This window comes from Amblyraja radiata, chromosome 10 (assembly GCF_010909765.2).
Source record: "Amblyraja radiata isolate CabotCenter1 chromosome 10, sAmbRad1.1.pri, whole genome shotgun sequence".
In the NCBI taxonomy this organism is placed as follows: domain Eukaryota; kingdom Metazoa; phylum Chordata; class Chondrichthyes; order Rajiformes; family Rajidae; genus Amblyraja; species Amblyraja radiata.
In genome coordinates, this window is record NC_045965.1 from 20,342,649 (window position 1) to 20,366,093 (window position 23,445).

General features: G+C 43.3%; 1 protein-coding gene across 4 annotated transcripts in view; it reads left to right on the plus strand.

The window, feature by feature from the left end:
- Nucleotides 1-1,538: 1,538 nt before the first annotated feature.
- The window catches only part of raver2 (ribonucleoprotein, PTB binding 2), a 57,782-nt gene continuing 35,875 nt past the window's right edge, over nt 1,539-23,445 (plus strand). For 3 of the 4 annotated variants that reach the window (XM_033028293.1, XM_033028294.1, XM_033028295.1), the window contains exons 1-3: nt 1,542-1,809; nt 5,531-5,597; nt 20,297-20,766. In XM_033028293.1, coding sequence (XP_032884184.1) covers nt 1,597-1,809; nt 5,531-5,597; nt 20,297-20,766 — 750 coding nt within the window. In that variant the 5' untranslated portion in view covers nt 1,542-1,596. Of the gene's footprint in view, nt 1,810-5,530; nt 5,598-20,296; nt 20,767-23,445 lie in introns of all 4 variants that reach the window. The other variant, XM_033028296.1, reaches the window with a different exon arrangement.

Below are 23,445 nucleotides of genomic sequence, written 5' to 3' on the forward strand. Positions count from 1 at the left end.
TGTGCCCCATGTTGCTCCCCCTCACCCCAGACGCAACAAGGACAGAGTGCCCCTGGTCCTCAACTTTCACCTTACAAGCCTCCAAATCCAACACATTATCTCCGACATTTCCATCACACCCTACGGATCCCACCACTAATCACATCTTCCCATCTCCACCCCTCTCTGCCTTCCGCAGAGACTGCTCCCTCCGCAACTCCTTGGTTCACTCATCCCTTCCCACCCAAACCACCACCTCTCCAGCTACTTTCACCTGCAACTGCAGGAAATGCAACACCTGTCCTTGTAGAATGAATCCAGGGACCCTGACAATCCTTTCAGGTTAGACGGAAGTTCACATGTACCTCCTCTAACCTCATCTACTGCATCAGTGTTCCCGGAGTGGGCTCCTGTACATCAGCGAGACCAAATGGAGACTCAGCGACTGTTTCACTGAACACCCACGCTCGGTCTGCCAAAGGCCTATGGGATCTCCCGATTGCTAACCATTTTAACTCCCTTCTAATTCCCATACTGACTTTTCTGTCCATGGCCTCCTCCATTGCCACAGTGAGGCCACATGCAAATTATAGGAACAGCAGCTCATATTTCACTTGGGTAGCTTACAACTCAGCGATATGAATTGTGAATTCTCTAATTATAAGCAACCTCTACCTTCACTGCCCTCCCCTTCCTCCACCCTAGTTGTTTAACCAGTTTCCACAGTTCACCACATTGTATCCCTCTTGAGATCATATCTTCTCTAGCCAACAATGGGTTATTTGTAGCAGGCCATGATTTGCCCTGGTCTTTTCTTGCCTCCAGCTTGTCATCCCCCAATCCGCTATTCTGATTCTTCGACATAATTTTATAATCCCTGAATGATCCAAACACTCCCTACCCAAGAACAATGTGGGAGTGGCTTCAGTTATGAAGACACCAGGTTTATAGGAGGCAGTTCAGCACCACTTTTTCAAGGGCAATTAATGCTGTCTTGGTCGACGCTCGGCAGTACCGGTCATGCCCAGGAGGTACACAAAAATGCTGGAGAAACTCAGCGGGTGCAGCAGCATCTATGGAGTGAAGGAAATAGGCAACGTTTCGGGCCGAAACTCTTCTTCAGACTGATGGGCTCTGCTCTAAGATCTTTGCTGGTGGGGAGAAGGAAGGAAAAGGAGGAGGAGCCCGAGGGCTGGGGGATGGGAGGAGACAGCCCGAGGGCTAAGGAAGGGGAGGAGACAGCAAGGGCTAACAAAATTGGGAGAATTCAATGTTCAGGAGGTGAATGCCCAGGAGGTGGCGTTTTCATCGCTCTGCAGTAGTAGGTTTGTGTAGCCCTGCAGTACCGGGTTTGAGCTGCTCGCTGCCCAGCAGTACTGGTTGTGCCCGGCCGGCGGCGCTCTCCCCCATCCCCCCCCCCCCCCCTCCTGCAGTACTGGCTGTGTCCGACCAGCGGCGTTCTCTGCTCCCCCACCCTGCACTACCGACTGCCCGGCCGACGACGCTTCCCCCCCCCCACTGCAGTACTGGCTGCGCCCGACCAGCGGCGCTCTCCCCGCCCTTCTTTAACCGGCTCGGCTCGCGACGGTTCCAATCCGCAACGGTCTGTTCCCCAAGATGGCGGCGTGTTCCCACCAGCGGGTGGACAGCGGGGCGCCAGACACCGACTCCGAGCTAGGCCCCGGCACCGGCCCCGCCGACACAATGGTGGACGAGCTGCCGGCCCTGACGCCGCAGGAAATCGAGCTGCGGCTGCAGAGAACCCGCAAGGAACTGAGCAACAGGAGGAAGATCCTGGTGAAGAACCTGCGGTCGGACAGCAGCAACCAGGTACCTGACTCTCGGGGCTGGGTGAGGGGTGAACAGCGGGCTGGCGGCCGCGCTGGGCCCGTGGGTGGAGGCGCGCCCGGCCCCGCTGCCATCCCCCCCGGCCCTCGGGGCGCTCCCTCACCGTGGCGAGCGTGGGGCGGGGGGGAGGGAGCGTCGTCTCGGTCACCCGGAACTCCCTCACGGCCTTTTCCTGCACCTACAGACTTATGTTTTATAGATAAAGTTGCTCTCAATAACTCGGCTGCAGAGTGCGAGAGGCAAAGGGAGAAGTTCAATTCTCGTGGTTGGAAGTTGTGGCGAAGGAGTTTGAGCTGGCTCAGACTGACGGGATTGCCCAAGTGGTTTCTTTTCTCTTTATTTTTTGCTGTGACTAAAACATCCGCGATGCTGCGCCCATTTCCCACTTTCCCTATTTTTTTTAAAGCAGAATATATTTTACACCTATTGCGTTTTTTTGTAGAACGACGTTTGACTTTTTTTTAATTTTTGCCTCGCAGAAAGAAATATTAAACGGCGTTTACGTACACACAATGGGCACCTTTTTAGCAAACAGTACATTTCCGTACCTGTGCACTTTCAAATACTTTCAGTATTCTTTCTCCAAGTTAAACTAGTGTTGAATTTCCGTATCACTACGTACACGAAATATGTTAAATTCCACAATGAACAGCGCCATGTTTTTTTTAAACCTGGTGTTATGATTGCAGTTTCATGTCAATGTAATTACTTTGTACGTTGGGTAACAGCTATCGTTGGACTACGAAAGGCCATACAAATGATATCAACAGCTGTTTGATTATATTCATAACGTTTTTTAAGAATCTTTAAACGGGTTATTATTTTGTAGCCCGTTTTCAATATAATGTAAAACTTTGCTTTACGGATCTTACTTTTGATGGTATTACTGTCTGTGGGAATTCATTAATGTACTCCACCTGGGGATTTAAAGGTACTATTCAGACACATATAGGTACTGGAGTTGAGTTTCTTCTCGTGTGCATATACACAGTGAGGTATAGGTACAATGAAAATATTGATTGCTGGCACATGGATTCAAACAACACACAAAAGCAACTTGTATATACATTCTACATGCATTACACCAATTTTTTAAAAAGCCCCAAAAAAACATTGCAAACTACAATAAAAAAACAAGTTCATAGTACATATGCAGGATAGACACAAAACGTAACTCAGCTGGACAGGCACCATCTCGAGAGAAGGAAGGGTGACGTTTCCGGTCAAGACCAGGCTTTCCTTATCAAGGTAAGATTGGTTCAAGAACCTGGCTGTAGAAAAGTAGCTGTTCCTGAACTCAGTGGTGCATGACTTCAGGCTCCTCCCAATGTTAGCACCAAGAAGAGGGCAGGGTCCAAATCTAGGCAATCGAGGATGTAGATGGTGTAGACGCCACCTAAAAACGACTTGTTACTGATACCTTGAAAATGCCCTGGAGTTGTTCGCATGGCTCAAGTGGCTAAGAATAAATGTGTTACCTGAACTGGTGCATTTTCCTGAGCAATCCATCAGAGGGATTTGCAAGAAATGTAGTGAGACAAGACCAGCTATCCATCTACTAGCTGTTTCGCAGACCATATGCAAACACAGTTATTAAATTGAAAAGCCCCTCTGAGTGAACCTTTCTTGTCAGTCTTCTGTGCTTTTCATGGCACTCATTACAATGCTGTGTTTGCAAGTCTGATTATGTCAAAAGCAGACCAGTTCATGACTCCTGGGAGCCTTTGGGTAATGATCTACCCCCGCCTAAATATTGTTGGCAAAATATTTTATTTTATTGTGTAATACTAAGCCTGCCACCAAATATGTGACTGCCTTTGACACTAAGCAGATCCTGTTAAAACGGTTTAATCAAATAGAAAATATGCTACTAAATTAAAATACAAAAAATGTTGGGATCACACAGACAATATCTGAGAAAAGAAAAAAAGTTAATATTTCCAAGTTTAAATTTTTATAGTATACTTTCTGTGAATCTGTAGAATTCTCTGCCTCAGAGGGCAGTGGAGGCCGGTTCTCTGGATAATTTCAAGGGAGAGCTAGATAGGGCCTCTAAAAGATAGCGGAGTCACGGGATATTGGGAGAAGGCAGGAGCGGAGTACTGATTGGGGATGATCAGACATGATCATATTGAATGGCTCGAGGGGCTGAATGGCCTACTCCTGCACTAATACTGTCTATTGTACAGGTAACTTGTGTTATTGCCAAATCCTTACCCAAAATTGCTGGATATGGAGTGAAATTTCCATGTGAAACATTTGTAGGCAAAAAAATGATTAATACAAAATATCAATCTCTTAAGTAGCTTTACTCTTTCCCCCCCCCCCCCCCCCCCCCCCCCCATCAGGAACCAGCAGCCGTAGGACTATTATTACAGTTGAGGGAAAAAACATCCCACAGGAATGCACCTCGCATGTAATGTGAGATACAATGGGATGTTATTCTACACAGTACATACATAAATACGAGGCGAGAGCGAAATGGAGCAAAGGAAAAAGATCCTTTTACAGAAAAATTGGATTTAACTTTCATTGGATACTGCTGAACCTGAGAGGATGTCCTGTACAAAGAAAAACCCTGTGGTGTGGTTTCTAACTTTTGGTATTATTATCTCTGAAATTAGTATTAGGTAAATGTAATTTGGTCAACTGGCAAATGTAAGTTTTTTCATGCAAGAGAAAACTTCAGATACTCCAATAGATTAAATGAATTGGATTAAATTCAGAAAGATGTATTATAGAATTCATTGAAAGGAATGAGTTTACTGGGTCAAAGGTGACGTCTCACCCCCTCCATTTAGACTTGCAATATTTGATTTTGGTTTTACTGTTCATACAGTCATTCTTTCATATCATGAAATTTGAGATGCCATTCGCGAAACGATTCTTAAGCAACCAGCAGTGTTTTTAGAGTTAGTTTGTGTTTTACAGTATACTAGAAGTATTTTATTGACTTGGCACAAAGGGGGGGGTCAAGGAAAGAGCGTTCATGTCGCTGCCCTGTTTCCATCAATCGTTCCACCACCACGCACAAGAAGCGCAAGACAGACATCATTGTATGCGGATGCCGAGAACTGTGTTATGGCAACTGCGGGCTATGGCATCGTCAGTGGATCTATTGGGGCAGTATGCAAATTGTAGTGGATCCAGGGTGGTGGGTAGGGAGGATGTAATGAAAGTTTTGATGAGTTTCTCAAAACACTTCATTACTGTGGAGGTCAGGGCTATGGGGCGGTAGTCATTTAAACAGCTGGGTTGGGGTTTTTTGGGGACAGGGACTATGGTGGACCGTTTAAAACAGGTGGGGATAATACACTGGGAGAGGGAGAGATTGAAAATGTCTGTGAATACAGGGGCTAGTTGGTCTGCGCAACTATTGGTCATTCTTCAAATGATGTCTGATGCCAGACCAGGAATACAGTGTGTAGGATTGGGCTCTCCCTGGCTAGTTGAAGTAGCATTTATTATGGTCTTGTGTATTGTGACTACATTTGGAATCCCAACCTGAATATCTCTTGGTAATGAGCATAAATTGCTGTTTGCATTTAACCATTATTTTGTTACCTATTTTAACATGCTTAATATAGAAATAGGTGCAGGAGTAGGCCATTCGGCTCTTCGAGCCTGCACCCCCATTCAATATGATCATGTCTGATCATCAGGATTCATCATTAGGTGGCTAATTTTATTTTTCTTCCTTCAGGAAATACATGAATTGCTGAAAGATTATGAATTGAAATATTGCTATGTGGATAAGAACAAAGGAACGGGTGAGTAGAAATTGTATTTGAGAAAGGGTTTAGCTCTCAGCTATCATTTATCAAGAAATGTTCAATCAGTTGCATTACCCATGATCTTAAAAAAAAAAAAGACTTAGACACCATGTGACCTTTTGATCACATGCAAACGATCCAATTTTTTGAAAGCAATCGATCCAGCTGGTTTCTTTGTGTGCAGGTGCAGTATCGCTATCTACCAAACAACAATGTGGCAAATAAAGTATTGTGTTGGTATAGGTGGGGGGGTGTTGGATTATGAATTTTGATATGGATAGAAAAACAAAATCCTTGTACAATGGTGAGAAACTAGTGTGCATGGAGATCTTGATGTCTCGTTCTTGAGATCCTGTACCGTGTTACTTTTCCCAAGTAGTTGGGTTTCTCAACATTAATAAAACCACAGTTCTTTTTTAAAAGGTTATGATACTTTACCAGGATGAGAAAATGCCATTTGTTTTGCTCCCTATGGTTAGGTAATTTTTCTGCCTTTTACGGATGGTAAAAACTGAATTAATTAGTGCTTCAGAAGTGATTTGCTTTCCCCCCCCCCCAACCTTTCCCGTGCCCCAGTTGGACTCTCACCTATTTCTCTCCTTTCCACCTACATTTCTTCCACCAGCTTCACAATTTACAACTGTTCAATCCTTTTGTCTCACATCTGTCTTTTCATCTCTGGCCTTTGTCCACAACCTGCCTATCAGACCACTCTTCACCTGTATCAACCTATTACTTGGCAGGCTTTGTCCTGCCCCATCTGTCTTTCAGCTTTCATTTCATGCCTGACCCATTGAGTTATTCCACCAATTTGTCTCTTTTTTTTTGTAAATCAGCGTCTGCAGCTACTTTGTCATTGAGAATTATTTGATGGGCTCTGGGGAAAGCAGATCAATGGGACTGACAGGATGCTTAACTTGGAACTGAACAAGGCTTAATAAGCCAAATGGTTTCTTGTAACAATTCTATGATTCTGCTTGGGAATCAGAGATTAGTGTATCTGTCTGTGATTCATGCCCAGAATTATGCCAAAACGGTACACGATAGCGTAACAATTTTTGGACCACCTTACTCACCATTGTCCTGTGGTGTGTTTTTACCAGGTTTCGTTCAGATTATGGTTACATTTTACAAGTTATTCACATTTTTAACTTTACAAAACTAGTTTAAGAAAGAATCACTTGAACACTGCAGTGGCAGTTACAGCTTTGACGTCACAATGGGATCACATTTACATTTTTTTAATAAATCGCTGTACCCGAAAAAAACGCGCTGGACATAGACTGGGCCCGGAGCCACGCTCTCCCTCCCCCTCCTGCGGCTCGAGGCCGCAGCCTCAAAAAGTCACTGGCTGACTTTCAGTTGTTTTAAAATGCCACGCGTGCAGAGCCACGTGGGGGGGGGGGGGGGGGGTAGGAGGAGAGGAGGGAAAGGTTCACTTAACTTCTCTTGTGAACAATCCAAATCCAATTGCTGGCCCTGTCCGCAACAATGTTGCAATCATTGGGCACTTGAGTCCTGGCAGCAAGTAAAATCCAATTTTTGGTGGTTATGGGTGATAGGTGGAATATTGCGAAGGGGGAAGGGTTGCGTTGGGGGAACTGGTGAGTGGTGGAATAGGCCTCCTGTGGATGCTATGGGTGAGTGGTGGAATATTGCATTGGGGGAACGGGTTCTTCTTGGTTCTTGGTCCTCCAAAATATTCCAAATGGAATTTAAACTGGAGTTAGTGGACGGTGGACTTAAGCAAAAAAAGATTCTTGAAGAATGGTTGCGTTGGGGAACCAGGCCTCCCGTGTGACAGGGACCCAACGTGTCCCACTTGGTCTAGTATCTATACTATTACTAAAACTCTCATCTTGTCACCTTCCGGTTTGCTTTTTTTTAATTTGCAAAAACGGTACCCCGTATCGCCACCTTACTCACAGTTCTCTGCTCCATGCGCACCAAGTTTTGTTCCGATCGGTAGAAGATTACAAAAGTTATGAAGGTTTAAAAAATCGTGAGATCAGCAGATTGGTCTTCTCGCCTGTAAGTCACCATGAAGGTAACGCCCCTTCCAGCACCCGCTGAGAATATTTGAGGTACTAATTGAGTCCGCAAGAGTGCAGTCGGGGAAGCCGCTGTGTGGAGCCGGGAGGTGCTGTGCAGTGGCCGCTGAGTGGAGTCCCTCCCCCACACACTCCCTCCCCCACACCCCCTTGACTATGTAATAAATCCCACCCACGTAATAACGGGCAGTCTAGAATTTAAAGACAGATTCCATAATTAATGACAGACAAAATAAGTCAAATGGCCACTACATACCGGCCCCTGATCATTTTGTATATAACGAGGCAATTGTTAATATACATCAAAAAAGTAGCCATGAAGGCTTAACATATATCAAAAGCAGAAAAATAGCATGCACTATATATCCGCAATCAAAATTCTTCTTCGAATGGCTTCCATCTTCACCTTTGCCTTCTAGAAGCAAGAATAACTTGATTATTGATCTTATTAGTTCAAGTTCAAGTGAGTTTATTGTCATGTGTCCCTGAAAGGACAATTAAATTCTTGCTTTGCTTCAGCACACAGAACATAGTAGGCATTTGCTACAAAACAGATCAATGTGCCCATATACTATAATATAAATATATACACACATGAATAAATAAAATGATAAAGTGCAAATAACAGATAATTGGTTATTAATAATCAAAGTTTTGTCCGAGCCAGGTTTAATAGCCTGATGGCTGTGGGGAAGTAGCTATTCCTGAACCTGGTTGTTGCAGTCTTCAGGCTCCTGTACCTTCTACCTGAAGGTAGCAGGGAGATGAGTGTGTGGCCAGGATGTTGTGGGTCTTTGATGATACTGCCAGCCTTTTTGAGGCAGCGACTGCGATAAATCCCCTCGATGGAAGGAAGGTCAGAGCCGACGATGGACTGGGCAGTGTTTACTACTTTTTGTAGTCTTTTCCTTTCCAGGACGCTCAAGTTGCCAAACCAAGCCACGATGCAACCGGTCAGCATGCTCTCTACTGTGCAACTGTAGAAGTTAGAGAGAGTCCTCCTTGACAAACTGACTCTCCGTAGTCTTCTCAGGAAGTAGAGGCGCTGATGAGCTTTCTTGATAATTGCATTAGTGTTCTCGGACCAGGAAAGATCTTCAGAGATGTGCACGCCCAGGAATTTGAAGCTCTTGACCCTTTCAACCATCGACCCGTTGATATAAACGGGGCTGTGGGTCCCCATCCTACTCCTTCCAAAGTCCACAATCAGTTCCTTGGTTTTGCTGGTGTTGAGGGCCAGGTTATTGTGCTGGCACCATATGGACAGTTGCTCGATCAAATATTAAAACATTGTTTTTAGTTTAAAGTCATACCGTGAGCACCAAACCCTTAACATCATCAGGCATGATACCCAGTATATAATTCAAAACAACTGTCCAAAGCTTTGATAGCATGAAACTTCTTCCTTCATGTCCGACCAACTCATGAATGTGTTGTATTAACAATGTTGAAGTGTGAAAATCCTTTGAGAGAATAACAGGATTTTTAGCAATAACGTTCACCGTTGGGTTTGATTTAATTTCCAGATCATTAGCAGAGATTTCAAATCCCAGCTCAAGCTTTGGCCATTCTCTGTCTGGCTTACAGAGAGACTTTAGTTCATTGACCCATCTCTTATCGCTTAAGAAGCGGTTCGCTGTCAGTTCTCTAGAAACCTCATCTGCAGGATTTTCTTTTGTGTTGACATTTTAAAATTGTGCAACATTAGTAACTCCCAATGCTCTTTCCGTTGGCAAATTGTCTCTGACCAAATCCAACTCTCTGGTTTCTTTGGCTCTATCATCTGGTGGAATGCTTTCACAATTGTTACTGATCCACTTGGAAAGCGTAAATCCTCCCTTATTGCAAAGGGATGTCAGATGTTTTACCATTTGAATTGCTTCCTGCTCAGTGGATTTTAAGCAATCATCCATGTAGAAATTATTCCTCAAATAAATTATTACTTCATGAAATTTAGTATTCTCGCCAAACCTGCGTTTCAAAGTCTGGGTGCATTGCTCTGCCATAGGATGATTATTCAGCGGATTAACACTTTCTTGTTTGAAAGGTAAGTCCAGACAATAGTGTCCATCAATCTTTACTGAGTAGTTCATAATATCCACAAACTTTATCTCTTCTCTAGAAATGTCTTCAGATTCCTTATTGGCACTTTCATTGAAGTCATGATTTTCATTGCTTCATCACCAGCTTTTCTAATTTATCGGTAGATATTTGATTAACAGCAGTGGCAGGGTAGTTCTTCTGATTCCCGTTTTCATTATTCCTTCTCGAGCCATAGATAACCCATCCAAGTCGGGTTTTTGCAGCATACGGTCCATCACCTTGGCTCCTCACAATCTGTATAGGTTCCAATGCCTTCAAAACATTTGTTCTGATAAGTAGGTCAACATGAAAATTTATTTTAGATATTTTGACATCCTTCAGGTAAGGCCATTGTTTCAAGTCCTCGCGTCTGGGTACATTTTGATGACTAACAGGCATGGTTCTATGTGTAAACACTTCCGATATTGTTATAAAATAATCTTCATCCAAAATATCACCATACGTGTAATGTAATGACTCGTGCTCTCTTTATCTTTATTCATGGTACGCAATCGAATCTTAGTCTCTTCTCCTGTGATGTTCAGTCTTCTCATCGGGTTTTCTGTGTAAAAGGTAGTCGAACTTCCGTGATCCAAAGAGGCGTATGTTTGCAACACTTTATTTGTCTTGCTATTCCTTACCTGCACTGGTAAGATAGAGAAGATACAGGTTTCAACCCCGGCCCCAATATGAGCAGTTACTTGAGGCGAGGTGATAGCATCACTAGTAGTTGATTTCTTCTGTTCCGTTTGCTCCGGTTGGTCCTCTTCTATTTGCTCTGGTAGCGCTTCTATTTGTTCCGGTTCTTCCTCGTCCATTTGCTCTAGTAGCTTTTTTACAGTGTGAAGTTCTCCAGGATGATATTGCTTGCACTTATAACAAATTATAGGAGTCCTACAGTCTCTCACCATATGTCCTTTTTTTTTTTTTCAAACATCCAAAACTGATTCCCTTCTCTTTCAAGAAATCCATCTTATCTTCATAAATTCTTTCATGTTGAATCTTCGACACCTCTTATGGTGTGACCAACTTCATCACTTTACAAACAAAATCCTATTTGCTTGATAGTAGATAAATCTCCTTTCATCCATCTGTCCTTTCCACAGGTATGGTTGTGGTAGCAAAACTGACCCAAAAAGACTTCCTAATTAGAACTTTGCAAACAAGTGACCTTCGCTACCAAATAGCGAACACTGATGTGTAGGAATACTCTCACTTCTAACTTCTTCCCAAGGCGTACCGGTTTTGAAAGTTATCATAATTTTCTCACTTGGTAATTATTGCAAAGGCATTGAAGATTCTGCTGCTTGTGTATTTGAATAATTGTAGTTAGATGATTGGATTACTGATGTGCTACTGGTTTATATAATCTTGAATCCTGAACTAATATTGCAGAGAATTTACATTAGTCTTGTAATTAAAAGACCCTCTAATAAAATTGGATCAGCAAAACAGGCAAGTTGTTAAAATTGTTAGAGATGGTGCATAAGTATTGCGGATATTACTTACCGTCAATTTAATGAGAATGTTCCAAGCTTTTGCTGCATGCAGGTATAAGCTGCTTCATTTGTTGCAGTGTTGCAAATTGAACATTGTGAGAAAAGTCAAATAGGTTTATCTCTTGTTGGTTCATTCACTGTCTATTCTTCAGTGCTTGGCCACTTTGGTTTCTGATTAAAGATATTGAAATACCCATATCCTCATGCTCTTGTTAATTTCATCAGCCAAGGGAAGACAGCAGGTGAAAATCAGGAGGAGGTTTCCTTGCCCAAGTCTGATGTAACGCCATGAGGCATCATGGGGATTGAAGTCAAATGATAAGGATTCCAAAGGTTACTCTATGCCACCTATGCGCAAATGTGCCAACCTCGCGTAGGTCTGTTCGTTTAGTGGGATGACAACAGCCAGAAATTATGATAAAAGAATCCCACACGTTATGTTGGCAATGATTGTGTGTGCCACTTTATCGGAAGAATCAGACAGGCATATGGTAGCTGTGGCAGGGCTTGTACACCATCACTTCCTGCAGGTGAAACCTTGTGGCAGCTTGAGTGACATCACGGCAAGCTAAATGCTTTCTGTACACATTTCAAAAGGAGAACACCTATGTGCCTTTATAGGCTCTAATGGCATTGTAATCTCAGTCGCCGAGGCTGACCTCAGAATATTCTTCATGTGGCTAAACCCTCTGGATTTGTGGTGTACTTGGCTGCATTCTTAAATCCTGCTCAGACAAACTGGCTGAAGTTTTTGTGGACATCGTCAATCTCCTTCCTAAAGTCTGAGGTTCCCACCTGCTTTAAAAGGGCATCAATTATGCTGGTGCCCAAGAAGAATAAGGTGACATTATTTGATGACTAATGACCAATGGCACTAATGTCCATGGTATGAAGTGCTTTGATCAATGGTACAGATCACAATAGATGCAATCTTACTAGATCTCCATTGTACATTGGACCACTTGGACAATAACGCATGCGTCGGGCTGTTCATCTACTACAGCTCAGCATTCAACACTATCATTGCCTCCAAGCGCAGAGAACGAGGTGTCTGCTGATCTCTGTGCAACTGGATCCTTGACTTCTTCACCGGCAGACCACAATTGGAATAAATTGGCAACAACACAACCTCCTCGAGCAGCTCAGGATATGTGTGCAATCCTCTGCTCTATAGCCATGACTGCATATCTATACCATCAACACTTAAATTTGCCTATGAAACCACCATTGTTGGACATATAACAGGCAATGATGAATCAGAGTAGAGGAGGGATGATATAAAATCTGGATGAATGGTACAGATTTTCAGACAACGATCTTGCTTTCAACATCCGCACGAAGAAGGTGCTGATTGTTGACTTGAAAGGAAAGTTGAATGTCTGTGAACCTGGCTTAATTGACAGGATGGCAGACATCTCCGAAGACTTGCACTGGATCCAGCACATTGATGCAATCAAATAAACCTATCAATGCTTCTACTCAGGAGATTGAGATGCATCGCTAACTCAAACGCCTGGGAACGAAGGAGATTAGAGAGGGGTAGACGCTGCCTGGGTCCATCAGGGGTACGGATCTCTGCACCATCGAAGGGATACATAGGAGGTGCCACCTCAAAAAGGCTGCCAGTATCATGAAAGACCCATACCACCCTAGCTATGCTCTCATTTCACTTCTACCATTGCAATGAAAGTATGCTTGGAGGAAAGTATGCCGTGATGTCACTTGCAATGAATGGAGGAGGTCCAGAACCTGGCAGCCTGGTGTGCCAACAATAACCTCATCCTCAACTCCAAGAAGACGAAGGAAATTATTGTTGACTTCAGGAAGAACAGAGGGGGCAGACATACCCCCATCCATATAAACGGGACTGAGGTGGAGCGCGTCTCCAACTACAAATTCCTCGGGGTACACATCTCGGAGGATCTGTCCTGGTCCCTCAATACCACCAAATTGATCAAAAAGGCGCAGCAGCGCCTTTACTTCCTGAGGAGGCTCAAGAAAGCTCACCTGTCCCAACAGATCCTGACCAACTTTTACCGCTGTACCATCGAAAGCATCCTGACCACCTGCTTCACGGTATGGTACAGCAGTTGCACCGCAGCTGACAGGAAGGCACTACAACGGGTGGTGAAAACCGCTCAGCACATCATCGGTGCCCCGCTCCCTGCCATGGATGCCCTCCACCGAAAACGGTGTCTGAGACGGGCCGGGAAAATCATTAAGGACCCCTCCCACTCTAACCATGGACTGTTTGCCCTCCTCCCATCAGGGAGGAGGTACAGGAGCCTCAGGTCTCGCACAAGCAGGATGAGGAACAGCTTTTTCAATAACACAATTACACTGCTGAACTCGGAGTCCCGTCGCTAGATATCTTTAGTCTTTCCCATTTGTATACAGTATTTGCCTATACCAGTTTTTTTCTAATCCATCCACATTCCACACATTGTTAACCAGTACTCTTTACTCTATTGTATGCTTATTCTGTATTTTTATTTTCTACTTCTACTATCTTGCACTATGACTATGACCAGACGCTAAACTGCATTTCGTTGTACCTATACTTGTATCTGTGCAATGACAATAAAGTTGAATTGAATTGAATAGGAGTCTGAAAACCGTGGCCACCAGGGCCACCAATAGCTGGTTCCTAACAGCTATCGGGCTTTTGTGCACCTCATAACAGTAACCTCAGCTATGAACTTTTATGGACGATCTTTAGTTGCACAAAGGACTTTTGGGGAATTTTACACTAGTATTGGGGTTATTAATTTATAGGATTTTTCTTTATATTATCCATATTTTGCATTCGCGGGCCTGTAATGCTGCTGTAAGAATTTCATTTTTTTGTTGGTACATGTGACAATTAGTACGCTCTTGACAATTAGTGCATTCCTAATTAATCTAGGCTCCTTATTCACATATTTGTCATGAGGATGCTTTCTATTCTGAGGAATACACAGGAAGAGATTCCAGAATATGCTCAAAATTAAGAAGAAATATGATTTATAGGAGCATGTAAAAGCCTTGAATAAAGAGCACTTTTCAATCATTACCCCTGCTTTTGTGCATCACACACATCCAGCCCCATTTGTGGAAAAGTCTGTGGTTCCTACAATTATCTCATCAGCTTCATCGGCCTGTTTAAAAAGTGAAAAAATCAGAGTGAGAGTGGGAGAGGAAGAGTTTGAACTACAGGTTATGATCTTGTTCTGTATTTGTGTTTTTCTTTTTTCCGCTTTAAAGCGCACAATTCTGATTTAATGTTGGAGGAACAGAAAGCAGCTGAAAGTTAGGTTTTGTGTACGTTCAATGTTGCCTCAAGCCATGCAAATTAAAAATGGAATACATTTTCATGGAATCTGTAAATGTATTGTTTGATCCAGAAGAAAATTGAGCATGTTGGGCCTATAGTGGAGGCAAAATGGGTTTTGCAGGGGTTGTGGTGGGGATAGATTATTAAGTAGTCACAATTGGCCTGTAGATTTGTAGCTATCAGATTGTTTGTGTAGGAAGGAACTGTAGATGCGGGTTTATACTGACACAACATGCTGGAGTAACTCAGCAGGACAGACAGCACCTCTGGAATGAAGGAATATTATTCATTCGCTCCTTTTACCCCATTTACTGCCCTATCCACTCGCAGATAACCCACAACTGCGCAGGCGCAGCTAGAGGGGGGCAGTAGAGTGGGAGGGGGGGGTAGAGTTTGAAGGGGCGCACGGCATCACAGGAGAGGGCTGGTTCCTGAACGCAATACTCCACCACTCACCCATAGGTGGGTAGTCTAGCCGTCTGTTTATAGATCTAGCCTAGTCCATCTCATAGACCAGATTTCCCACTATTAATTCCATCTACACGCCCTTCTGCTTTGGAAAAGCAGCCAACATAATCAAAGACTTGTTCCATCCTGATCATGCCTCCTGTCTGGCAGAAGGAACAGAAACTTTAAAGCATGCCCCATTAGACTTATTTTCCTCTGCTATCAGGCTTCTGGGCAGTCCTTCCATAAGCTAGGGTACTGACTGATTCTTCTCTACTGCATGTGAACATTGGACTTGTCTATAGAACTGATGTGCGACAATGCGGGGAACTACAGTGCATTCAGAAAGTATTCAGACCTCTTCACTTTTTCCACATATTACAACCTTATTTTAAAAGGGATGACTTTTTTTTAAAATTCTCAATCTACCCACAATACCCCAGAATGAAGAAGCGAAAGCAGGTGTTTAGAAATTTTTGCAAAGTAATTAAAAATAAATAACTGATATCATATTTACATAAGTCATTAGACCCTTTGCTATGACACTCAAAATTGAGCTTAAGTTCATCCTCTTTCCATTGATTATCCTTGAGATGTTTCTACAACTTGATTGGAGTCCACCAGTGGTAAATTAAATTGACTGGACATGATTTGGAAAGGCACACACCTGCCTATATAGGGTCCCACAGTTGATAGTGCATGTTAGAGCAGAAACCAAGCCATGAAAACAAAGTACAACGACCCTGAGCACACAGCCAAGACAACACAAGAGTGGCTTCTTGACAAGTCTGAGTCCAGAGCCCGGACCTGAACCCGATCGAACATCTCTGGAGGGACCTGAAAATAGATGTGCATCGACGCTCCCCGTCCAACTTGACAGAGCTTGAGAAGATCTGCAGCGAAGAATGGGAGAAATTACCCAAATACAGGTGTGCCAAGCTTGTAGTGTCATTCCCAAGAAGACTTGAGGCTATAAGCGCTGCCAAAGATGCCTCAACAAAGTACTGAGTAATGGGTCTGAATACCTATGTAAATATGATATTTCAGTTAATTTTGTTTAATTACTTTGCAAAAATTTCTAAACACCTGTTTTTGCTTTTTCATTATGTATTGTGTGTAGATTGATGATTTAAAAAAAAAAGAATTTAATCCATTTTAGAATAAGGCTGTAACATATCAAAATGTGGGAAAAGTGTGAATATTTGGGTCTGAATAAAAATGTCTGAATATTTTCTGAATGCACTGTATATTCCGTGCTCTATCTTCCCATTTGCGGACTTGAACGAATATGCCACAGTCGTTACAGACTTCATAAAGAAATGTGTGGAGGACTGCATCCCTACAAAAACCTTCCGAGTGTTTCCCAATCAGAAACCTTGGATGAACTATGAGATCCGTACTCTCCTGAAGTCCAGACACAGGGCATTCACATCCAACGATACAGTGGCCTACATGAAGACCAGATACGACCTTGGTAAGGCCATCAAAAAGGCCAAAAGGGACTTCTGCTCCAAACTGGAGGACGAGACAGATGTTCGGCAGCTGTGGCAGGGTCTGAATGCAATCACCTCCTACAAGGCAAAACCAGGAGGCAGCTCGAATGCCGGTGTAACATCACTCCCTGACGAGCTCAATGCGTTTTACGCACGCTTTGACAGGGAGAATACTGATGTGCCTTCCCGATCCCCCATTCGCTGTGATGGCATTTCAGTCTCAGTCACAGAGGCCGATGTCAGGAAATCCTTCAGAGGGGTGAACCCCCGAAAAACACCTGGACCTGATGGTATACCCGGTCGTGTTCTAAAAACCTGTGCGGACCAACTGGCGGGAGTTTTTACAGACATTTTCAACCTCTCACTTCTGAGGTCTGAGGTCCCCACCTGCTTTAAAAGGGCATCAATTATACCGGTGCCCAAGAAGAGTAAGGTGACGTGCCTCAATGACTATCGACCAGTGGCACTAACGCCGGTGGTGATGAAGTGCTTTGAGAGGTTGATCATGGAGCAAATCAACTCCTACATCGACAAAAACCTGGACCCACTGCAGTTCGCATACCGCCACAACAGATCAACGGTGGATGCGATCTCGCTGGCCCTCCACTCCGCACTGGACCACTTGGACAACAAAAACTCGTATGTCAGGCTGTTATTCATTGATTACAGCTCGGCATTTAACACAATCATCCCCTCCAAACTGGTTACCAAACTCGCAGAACTGGGTCTCTGCGCATCCCTCTGCAACTGGATCCTCGACTTCCTCGTCCACAGACCACAGTCTGTTCGTATCGGTGGAAATGTGTCAGCCTCAATAACAATCAGCACGGGAGCACCTCAAGGCTGCGTGCTCAGCCCCCTGCTGTACTCACTCTATACCCATGACTGCGTAGCGAACCACAGTGCGAACTCCATCATCAAGTTCGCTGATGACACCACTATTGTGGGGCGTATCACTGATGGGGATGAGTCAGAGTACAGAAGAGAGATCGAGCAACTGTCCCTATGGTGCCAGCGCAATAACCTGGCCCTGAACACCAGCAAAACCAAGGAACTGATTGTGGACTTTGGAAGGAGTAGGAGGGGGACCCACAGCCCCATTTATATCAACGGGTCGATGGTTGAAAGGGTCAAGAACTTCAAATTCCTGGGGGTGCACATCTCTGAAGATCTTTCCTGGTCCGAGAACACGAACGCAATTATCAAAAAAGCTCATCAGCGCCTCTACTTCCTGAGAAGATTACGGAGAGTCGGATTGTCAAGGAAGACTCTCTCTAACTTCTACAGGTGCACAGTCGAGAGCATACTGACCGGTTGCATCGTGGCTTGGTTCGGAAATTTGAGCGCCCTGGAGAGGAAAAGATTACAAAAAGTAGTAAACACTGCCCAGTCCATCATCGGCTCTGACCTTCCTTCCATCGAGGGGATTTATCGCAGTCGCTGCCTCAAAAAGGCTGGCAGTATCATCAAAGACCCACACCATCCTGGCCACACACTGATCTCCCTGCTACCTTCAGGTAGAAGGTACAGGAGCCTGAAGACTGCAACAACCAGGTTCAGGAATAGCTAATTCCCCTCAGCCATCAGGTTATTAAACCTGGCTCGGACAAAACTCTGATTATTAGCAACCACTTTCTGTTATTTGCACTACCAGTTTATTTATTCATGTGTGTATATATTTATATCATGGTATATGGACACATTTATCTGTTTTGTAGTAAATGCCTACTATTTTCTGTGTGCTTAAGCAAAGCAAGAATTTCATTGTCCTATACAGGGACACATGACAATAAACTCACTTGAACTTGAACTTGATCTATTACGCTTTAGTTTGACTTGATTGTATTAATGTATGGTATATCTGATCTGTTTGGCTAGCATGCAAAACAAAACTTTTTGCTGTGTAAACCTAAACTTAAACCAAAAGGTTTCTTAATCTGTAGGAAGGACCTGCAGATGCTGGTTTAAACAGAAGATGACACAAAAAGCTAGAGTAACTCAGCGGGACAGGCAGCATCTCTGGAGAGAAGGAATGGGTGACGTTTCAGGCCAAAGAAGGGTCTCGACCTGAAACCTCACCCATTTGTTTCCCTTCAGAAATGTTCCAGCTTTTTGTGTCAATCTTTGGTTACTTAATCTGTACTAGCTTTTGGGGAATTTTATAATTAAATTAACCATTGCATTAAAAGAACAGCAATGCATTCTTTATTTAAAACTATTTGATACACCAATAGGAAATGTTCCTCAGTCAATTTTCAGGGAGCAATGGACATAAACATGGCAAGGACAAGCAACCCTAATTGCCCTTTAAAGTTATGTTGAGCCATCTTAAATGGCAGCAATTCTGTTGGGCAGTGATTTGCAAATTTCAACCCAATGGCATTTAAGCAACGGTGATATTTTGAAGTCTGAGTGATGTGTGACTTGGACGGAATCCGACAGATGTTGCAATTCCCAAGGACATTGCCTTTGTTGTCCTTGATTGTAGACATTCTGAAGTTGGTTAATGCATTTAGAGTGGAGTTTCCTCAAACTGGTGTAATGTGGATGGCTAATTGCATTTCTGGGGAGTAGGTAAAAATCAGTAGTAGATATTTGTGGAAAATTGATTACTGTATGTACTTGCATGGTAGGTACATTTGTTTTTAAAACATGAAAAGCAGAGTTTTAATTTTTGTTCTGTGAATGCTTTGGTTACTGAATGGTTGCCATGTTAAGTGAATACACAAAGTACACTTTTAGCTGTATGTTGTGTGTTTTCTACAAAAACTAGTACACATGACGGAAATGTTGTTTTGAACATGACTGGTCAGCAATTTCTTTTGGACAATACTGCTTTATTTCTGAACACTATCTTTATCAGAGTGTGTGCGCTGATCTTTTGTGGTTTCTGTTTACACTAGGCAGTGCTGTGTAAGCTAAAAGCCCAAATGGTGCAGCATTGCAAAGCATAAAAGGTGAGGCCAAACAATAGACAGTCTAGAACATTTGGGGCTCCTGTAACCTTGAAAGCAAGTGTAATAGTTTGAATTTTTCAGTATTAACAAAAAATCATTGTTATTTTCACTTGTTTAGATTAGTGTAATTTGAATAAAGCTATTTTAATTGTAAAGTTTGTCATTGCTTAAGTTTTTTGTATGCACTGTCTTTTTAATTGGAACATTGTGGATTAAAGTAATAATCTAGGCCATCGTGAATTTCAAGTGATGGATGGTAATGAATCTGTTGTGCAGCTACCTTCTAATTGAAATAATCACACCAATGATTTTTCATTAATTGTAATAGGGCTATTATATTTTAATGAAAATCAAAGCTGAAACAATCAATTTGTCTTTTATGGCTGCCTTGAAAAAATAGACACGAGAAGCCAGTGTTATCCCTGTGAAGCTAGTAACGTATTAAACATTTTAAAAAACTAGAATGTAAAGTTTCTATTTTAGAAATTGGAAAGAATCTTTCTTTTAACTTTCTGTTTGATAATTTGTGTAGAACAATTTGTCACCTCATTGTTTATTTGTCTTGAAGACTTCCTTTTGAGTTACTGTTTTATTGAATTGCAGCTGGTTCAGCAAAGGTAACTGATTTCCTTTTTGTCTACAAGTTATTTGTTTGATCCAAAGCTGCAATTTAAGTGAATAATTATTTAAAAGGAATAACATTTGAGTGATGGGAATGAAATGCACTGCTATAAATTTTTAAGTCAGTATCAAAGAAATGTTAATACCAAAGAAGGCAATTGATCATGGAATATGTACTTGTGTAAAATACCTTAATATATTGACTCTTGATTTAATGTGATTTTCTTTTTCAGCTTTTGTTACTTTGCTGAATGGAGAGCAAGCAGAGAACGCCATTTGCAAATTTCACAAGTCCATTTTCCAGGAAAGAGAGATAACTGTTCAACTGCAATCTACGGATAGCTTGCTCTGCGTTACTCAGCTGCCCCTTTCCTATACACAACAACAGTTTGAGGATCTGGTCCGTCTACATGGAAACCTGGAGCGGTGCTTCCTTGTTTATAGTGAGACCACTGGACATTCAAAAGGTTATGGTTTTGTGGAATACATGAAGAAGGATTCTGCTTCTCGAGCTAAATCTGAACTTATGGGCAAACAGCTAGGATCTTGCATCCTATATGTTCAGTGGACAGATGCTGATCAACTGTCATCTGATTTCCTTCATTCAAAGTGCCTTTGCATCGATAAAATTCCCCATGATTACAAAGACTCAGAGGAGCTGACGCAGTTCTTCTCACAGATGTTTAAACCAGTTTTCTGTCAGGTATGTAGAGAAAATGGGAATATGCTTTTTTTCACGGCATGGACTGTGAACTTTAATTTCAGTGGTTGTAATATATTTGAACTCAATGTGCAATATGATTTAGTGAACTCAGAAATCTTAGAACATTACTCCAGAGTGTCTACTACTTCCATAGCAATCTCTTTCAAAATCTTGAGATGCAGATCATTCCTGTAAGTGTGGTGGGAGGGGTAGGGGGGAGAGAGGTGCAGAGGGGGAGTGGGTGGAGAGAGAGGAGGGAAGAGATGGGAGAGGAAGGGGGTGAGGGGGAGAGGGAGCATGAGGGGCGGATGGGGGAGAGGGAGTGTGGAGAATTTGAGGGGTTGGGGTGCGCGTTGTCAGAGGTCTGGTTCTTGAACGCAATAATCACTCTCTCGTGACAGCGTGTTTTTTTTTCAAAAGGCCCTGCGAGCGACGCGACTGGCAGCAGGAGGGAGGGGGTGGGGGAGGCTGCAGGATTCAGGCCCCGGGTGGGGGGGGGGGGAGGAGGAGAAGGGGTGTGTAGATGAGGAGGAGAGGAGCAAGCGATCGGGCAGCGGACCACCCGTCAACCAAACTACATCAGCGTCCTCAATCGAGACTCCGGGGGTGAGGGGAAGGGGTCGTCCGAACGCACCCGCAGGTTGCTCACTGTGCCAGGGAGCGAGAACAGGGCCCGCCTGCTGCTGCTAACGGGCGGGCGGACGGTGAAAATCAGCAGAGGGCCGATCGAGAGAAGGGGGGGCGTGGGGGGAGAAGGGAGGGAGGAGAACTTGGCACTTCAAACCCCGAGTACGGGGAGGGGGGGGGAGAGGGCGAAGTGGGGGAGAGGACAGAGAGGATGGGGGAGGGAGGTGAAGTGGGGGGCGGGCTGGAGTCCAGTGGCGCGAGCGTACTTGGAGGCATACTATTGGTCGACATGTTGGATTGTGATGTCAGCAGCTCGTTTTAGATTTTAAAATGAGTGGGTGGGTGGGGGGGGGGGGGAGGATTTTATATAAAAAAATGTGTACATAAAAAAAGTCCAAATGTTTGGATGATTGACTGTAAAAGTGAAATCGCTAGCGAAATGGGAAAAATCCCGGAGAATTTCGTAGTTGTTTTGGCGTACCAAGGAATCAAAGGCCGAATCTGGCACCAACACACACACCAACACACACACACACACACACCAACACACACGCACACCAACACACACACACACCAACACACACACACACACACACCAACACACACACGCACCAACACACACACGCACCAACACACACACACACCAACACACACACACACCAACACACACACACACACACACACACCAACACACACACACACACACATAATATATAGATAGACAAGATGTATTATCCTTCTAAATGTTCATCTTTGTTTACTTAGTGCTATATTCTTTTAATGCCTTTTCAATTCAAAATGTGTTTTCCCGCTTAAATGTTTTGACTGTCACAGTTGTACTGGGTTATTGCTCTTTAACTTTGGAATAGTGCTCTTCAACTTCTTGGAGATTTGAATCTAAATCAAGAATGAAGTTCTCCCTGAAAGATATTTGAAATAAGTTTTAACGGATCTTTTATTAGGATTCACAATGTTTTTTCTATGCTTTCTCCACTTAGTTGCCTTCCTCCTATTTCTGCCTTCTACCATATCACACTCTTTCTCACACATACCACTGCTGAAATTGGGTCAGAAATATACAAGCACTCTCTGATGTAACAGTTGCGTTCCGTGAAACCTAACAAGTCAGATTTAATGTAATTCTCAATCGCCATCCTCTACCCAAAATAACTTGCATCCTCTACCTAAAGTATTAACCATCTCACTGGTGTCCGGCTGCTTCCAAGGCCCTTTCTGCCTTCTGGATAAGCACCGCTGCCATTGCTTGAGTGATCGTACACTGTTGTGGCAATTACAAACTGCCTTGTTAGCACCGGAGACTGGGATCAAGGAAAGAGCGTTCACGTTGCGGCTGTTTTCACCAATATTTCCACCACCACGCACATGAAGCACAAGACAGACACCATTGTATGCAGATGCCGAGAAGTGTGTTCTGCTCTGGCTGAACAACTTCTAATCTTGTGTGTGGACTTGATAAGAAGAAGACCAGGGACTCAGTACAGAATTGTTTACGTAAGGGCGAGTGTACGTATGCCGCTTATTACATAAATCGGGGAATGTTTATATACGTTATGAATAATTGGTAATCCAGATTAACATGATATTCAAAGTTAGGATGATCTTCTAAAAAAATCACTTGCACTACTGATTATGCAAAAGTTTATTTGAGTGGTATTAGCTTTTCATTGTAACAATATTGTGATTATCTGCAAGCTATTTGGAAGTTTTGTGACAGGCTGGGCAGCATCTTTATCAGTATTGATCACCAAATATTGACCCAATTTGTAATTTAATCTCTTTATCTGTGTTCAGGAATTCAGCCAGACACCTCTCTTGTCGGGACTGCTGTGTATTTTGGTTTCTAGGTTTAACCACCATTTTGACTGTTATTAAAATTTATTATTTGTATCAGCCTAAAGGGTCCGAGCCCTCTTCCTTCTGCTTCTGGGATGTTGTTGCAATTCAGAATAGTTCTTGACTGTGTTTGTCAGTTCTTTAGCAAGCAGCTTTGCTTCAGATACTTGGCAGTTTATTTAGGAAAATTTACCCGTA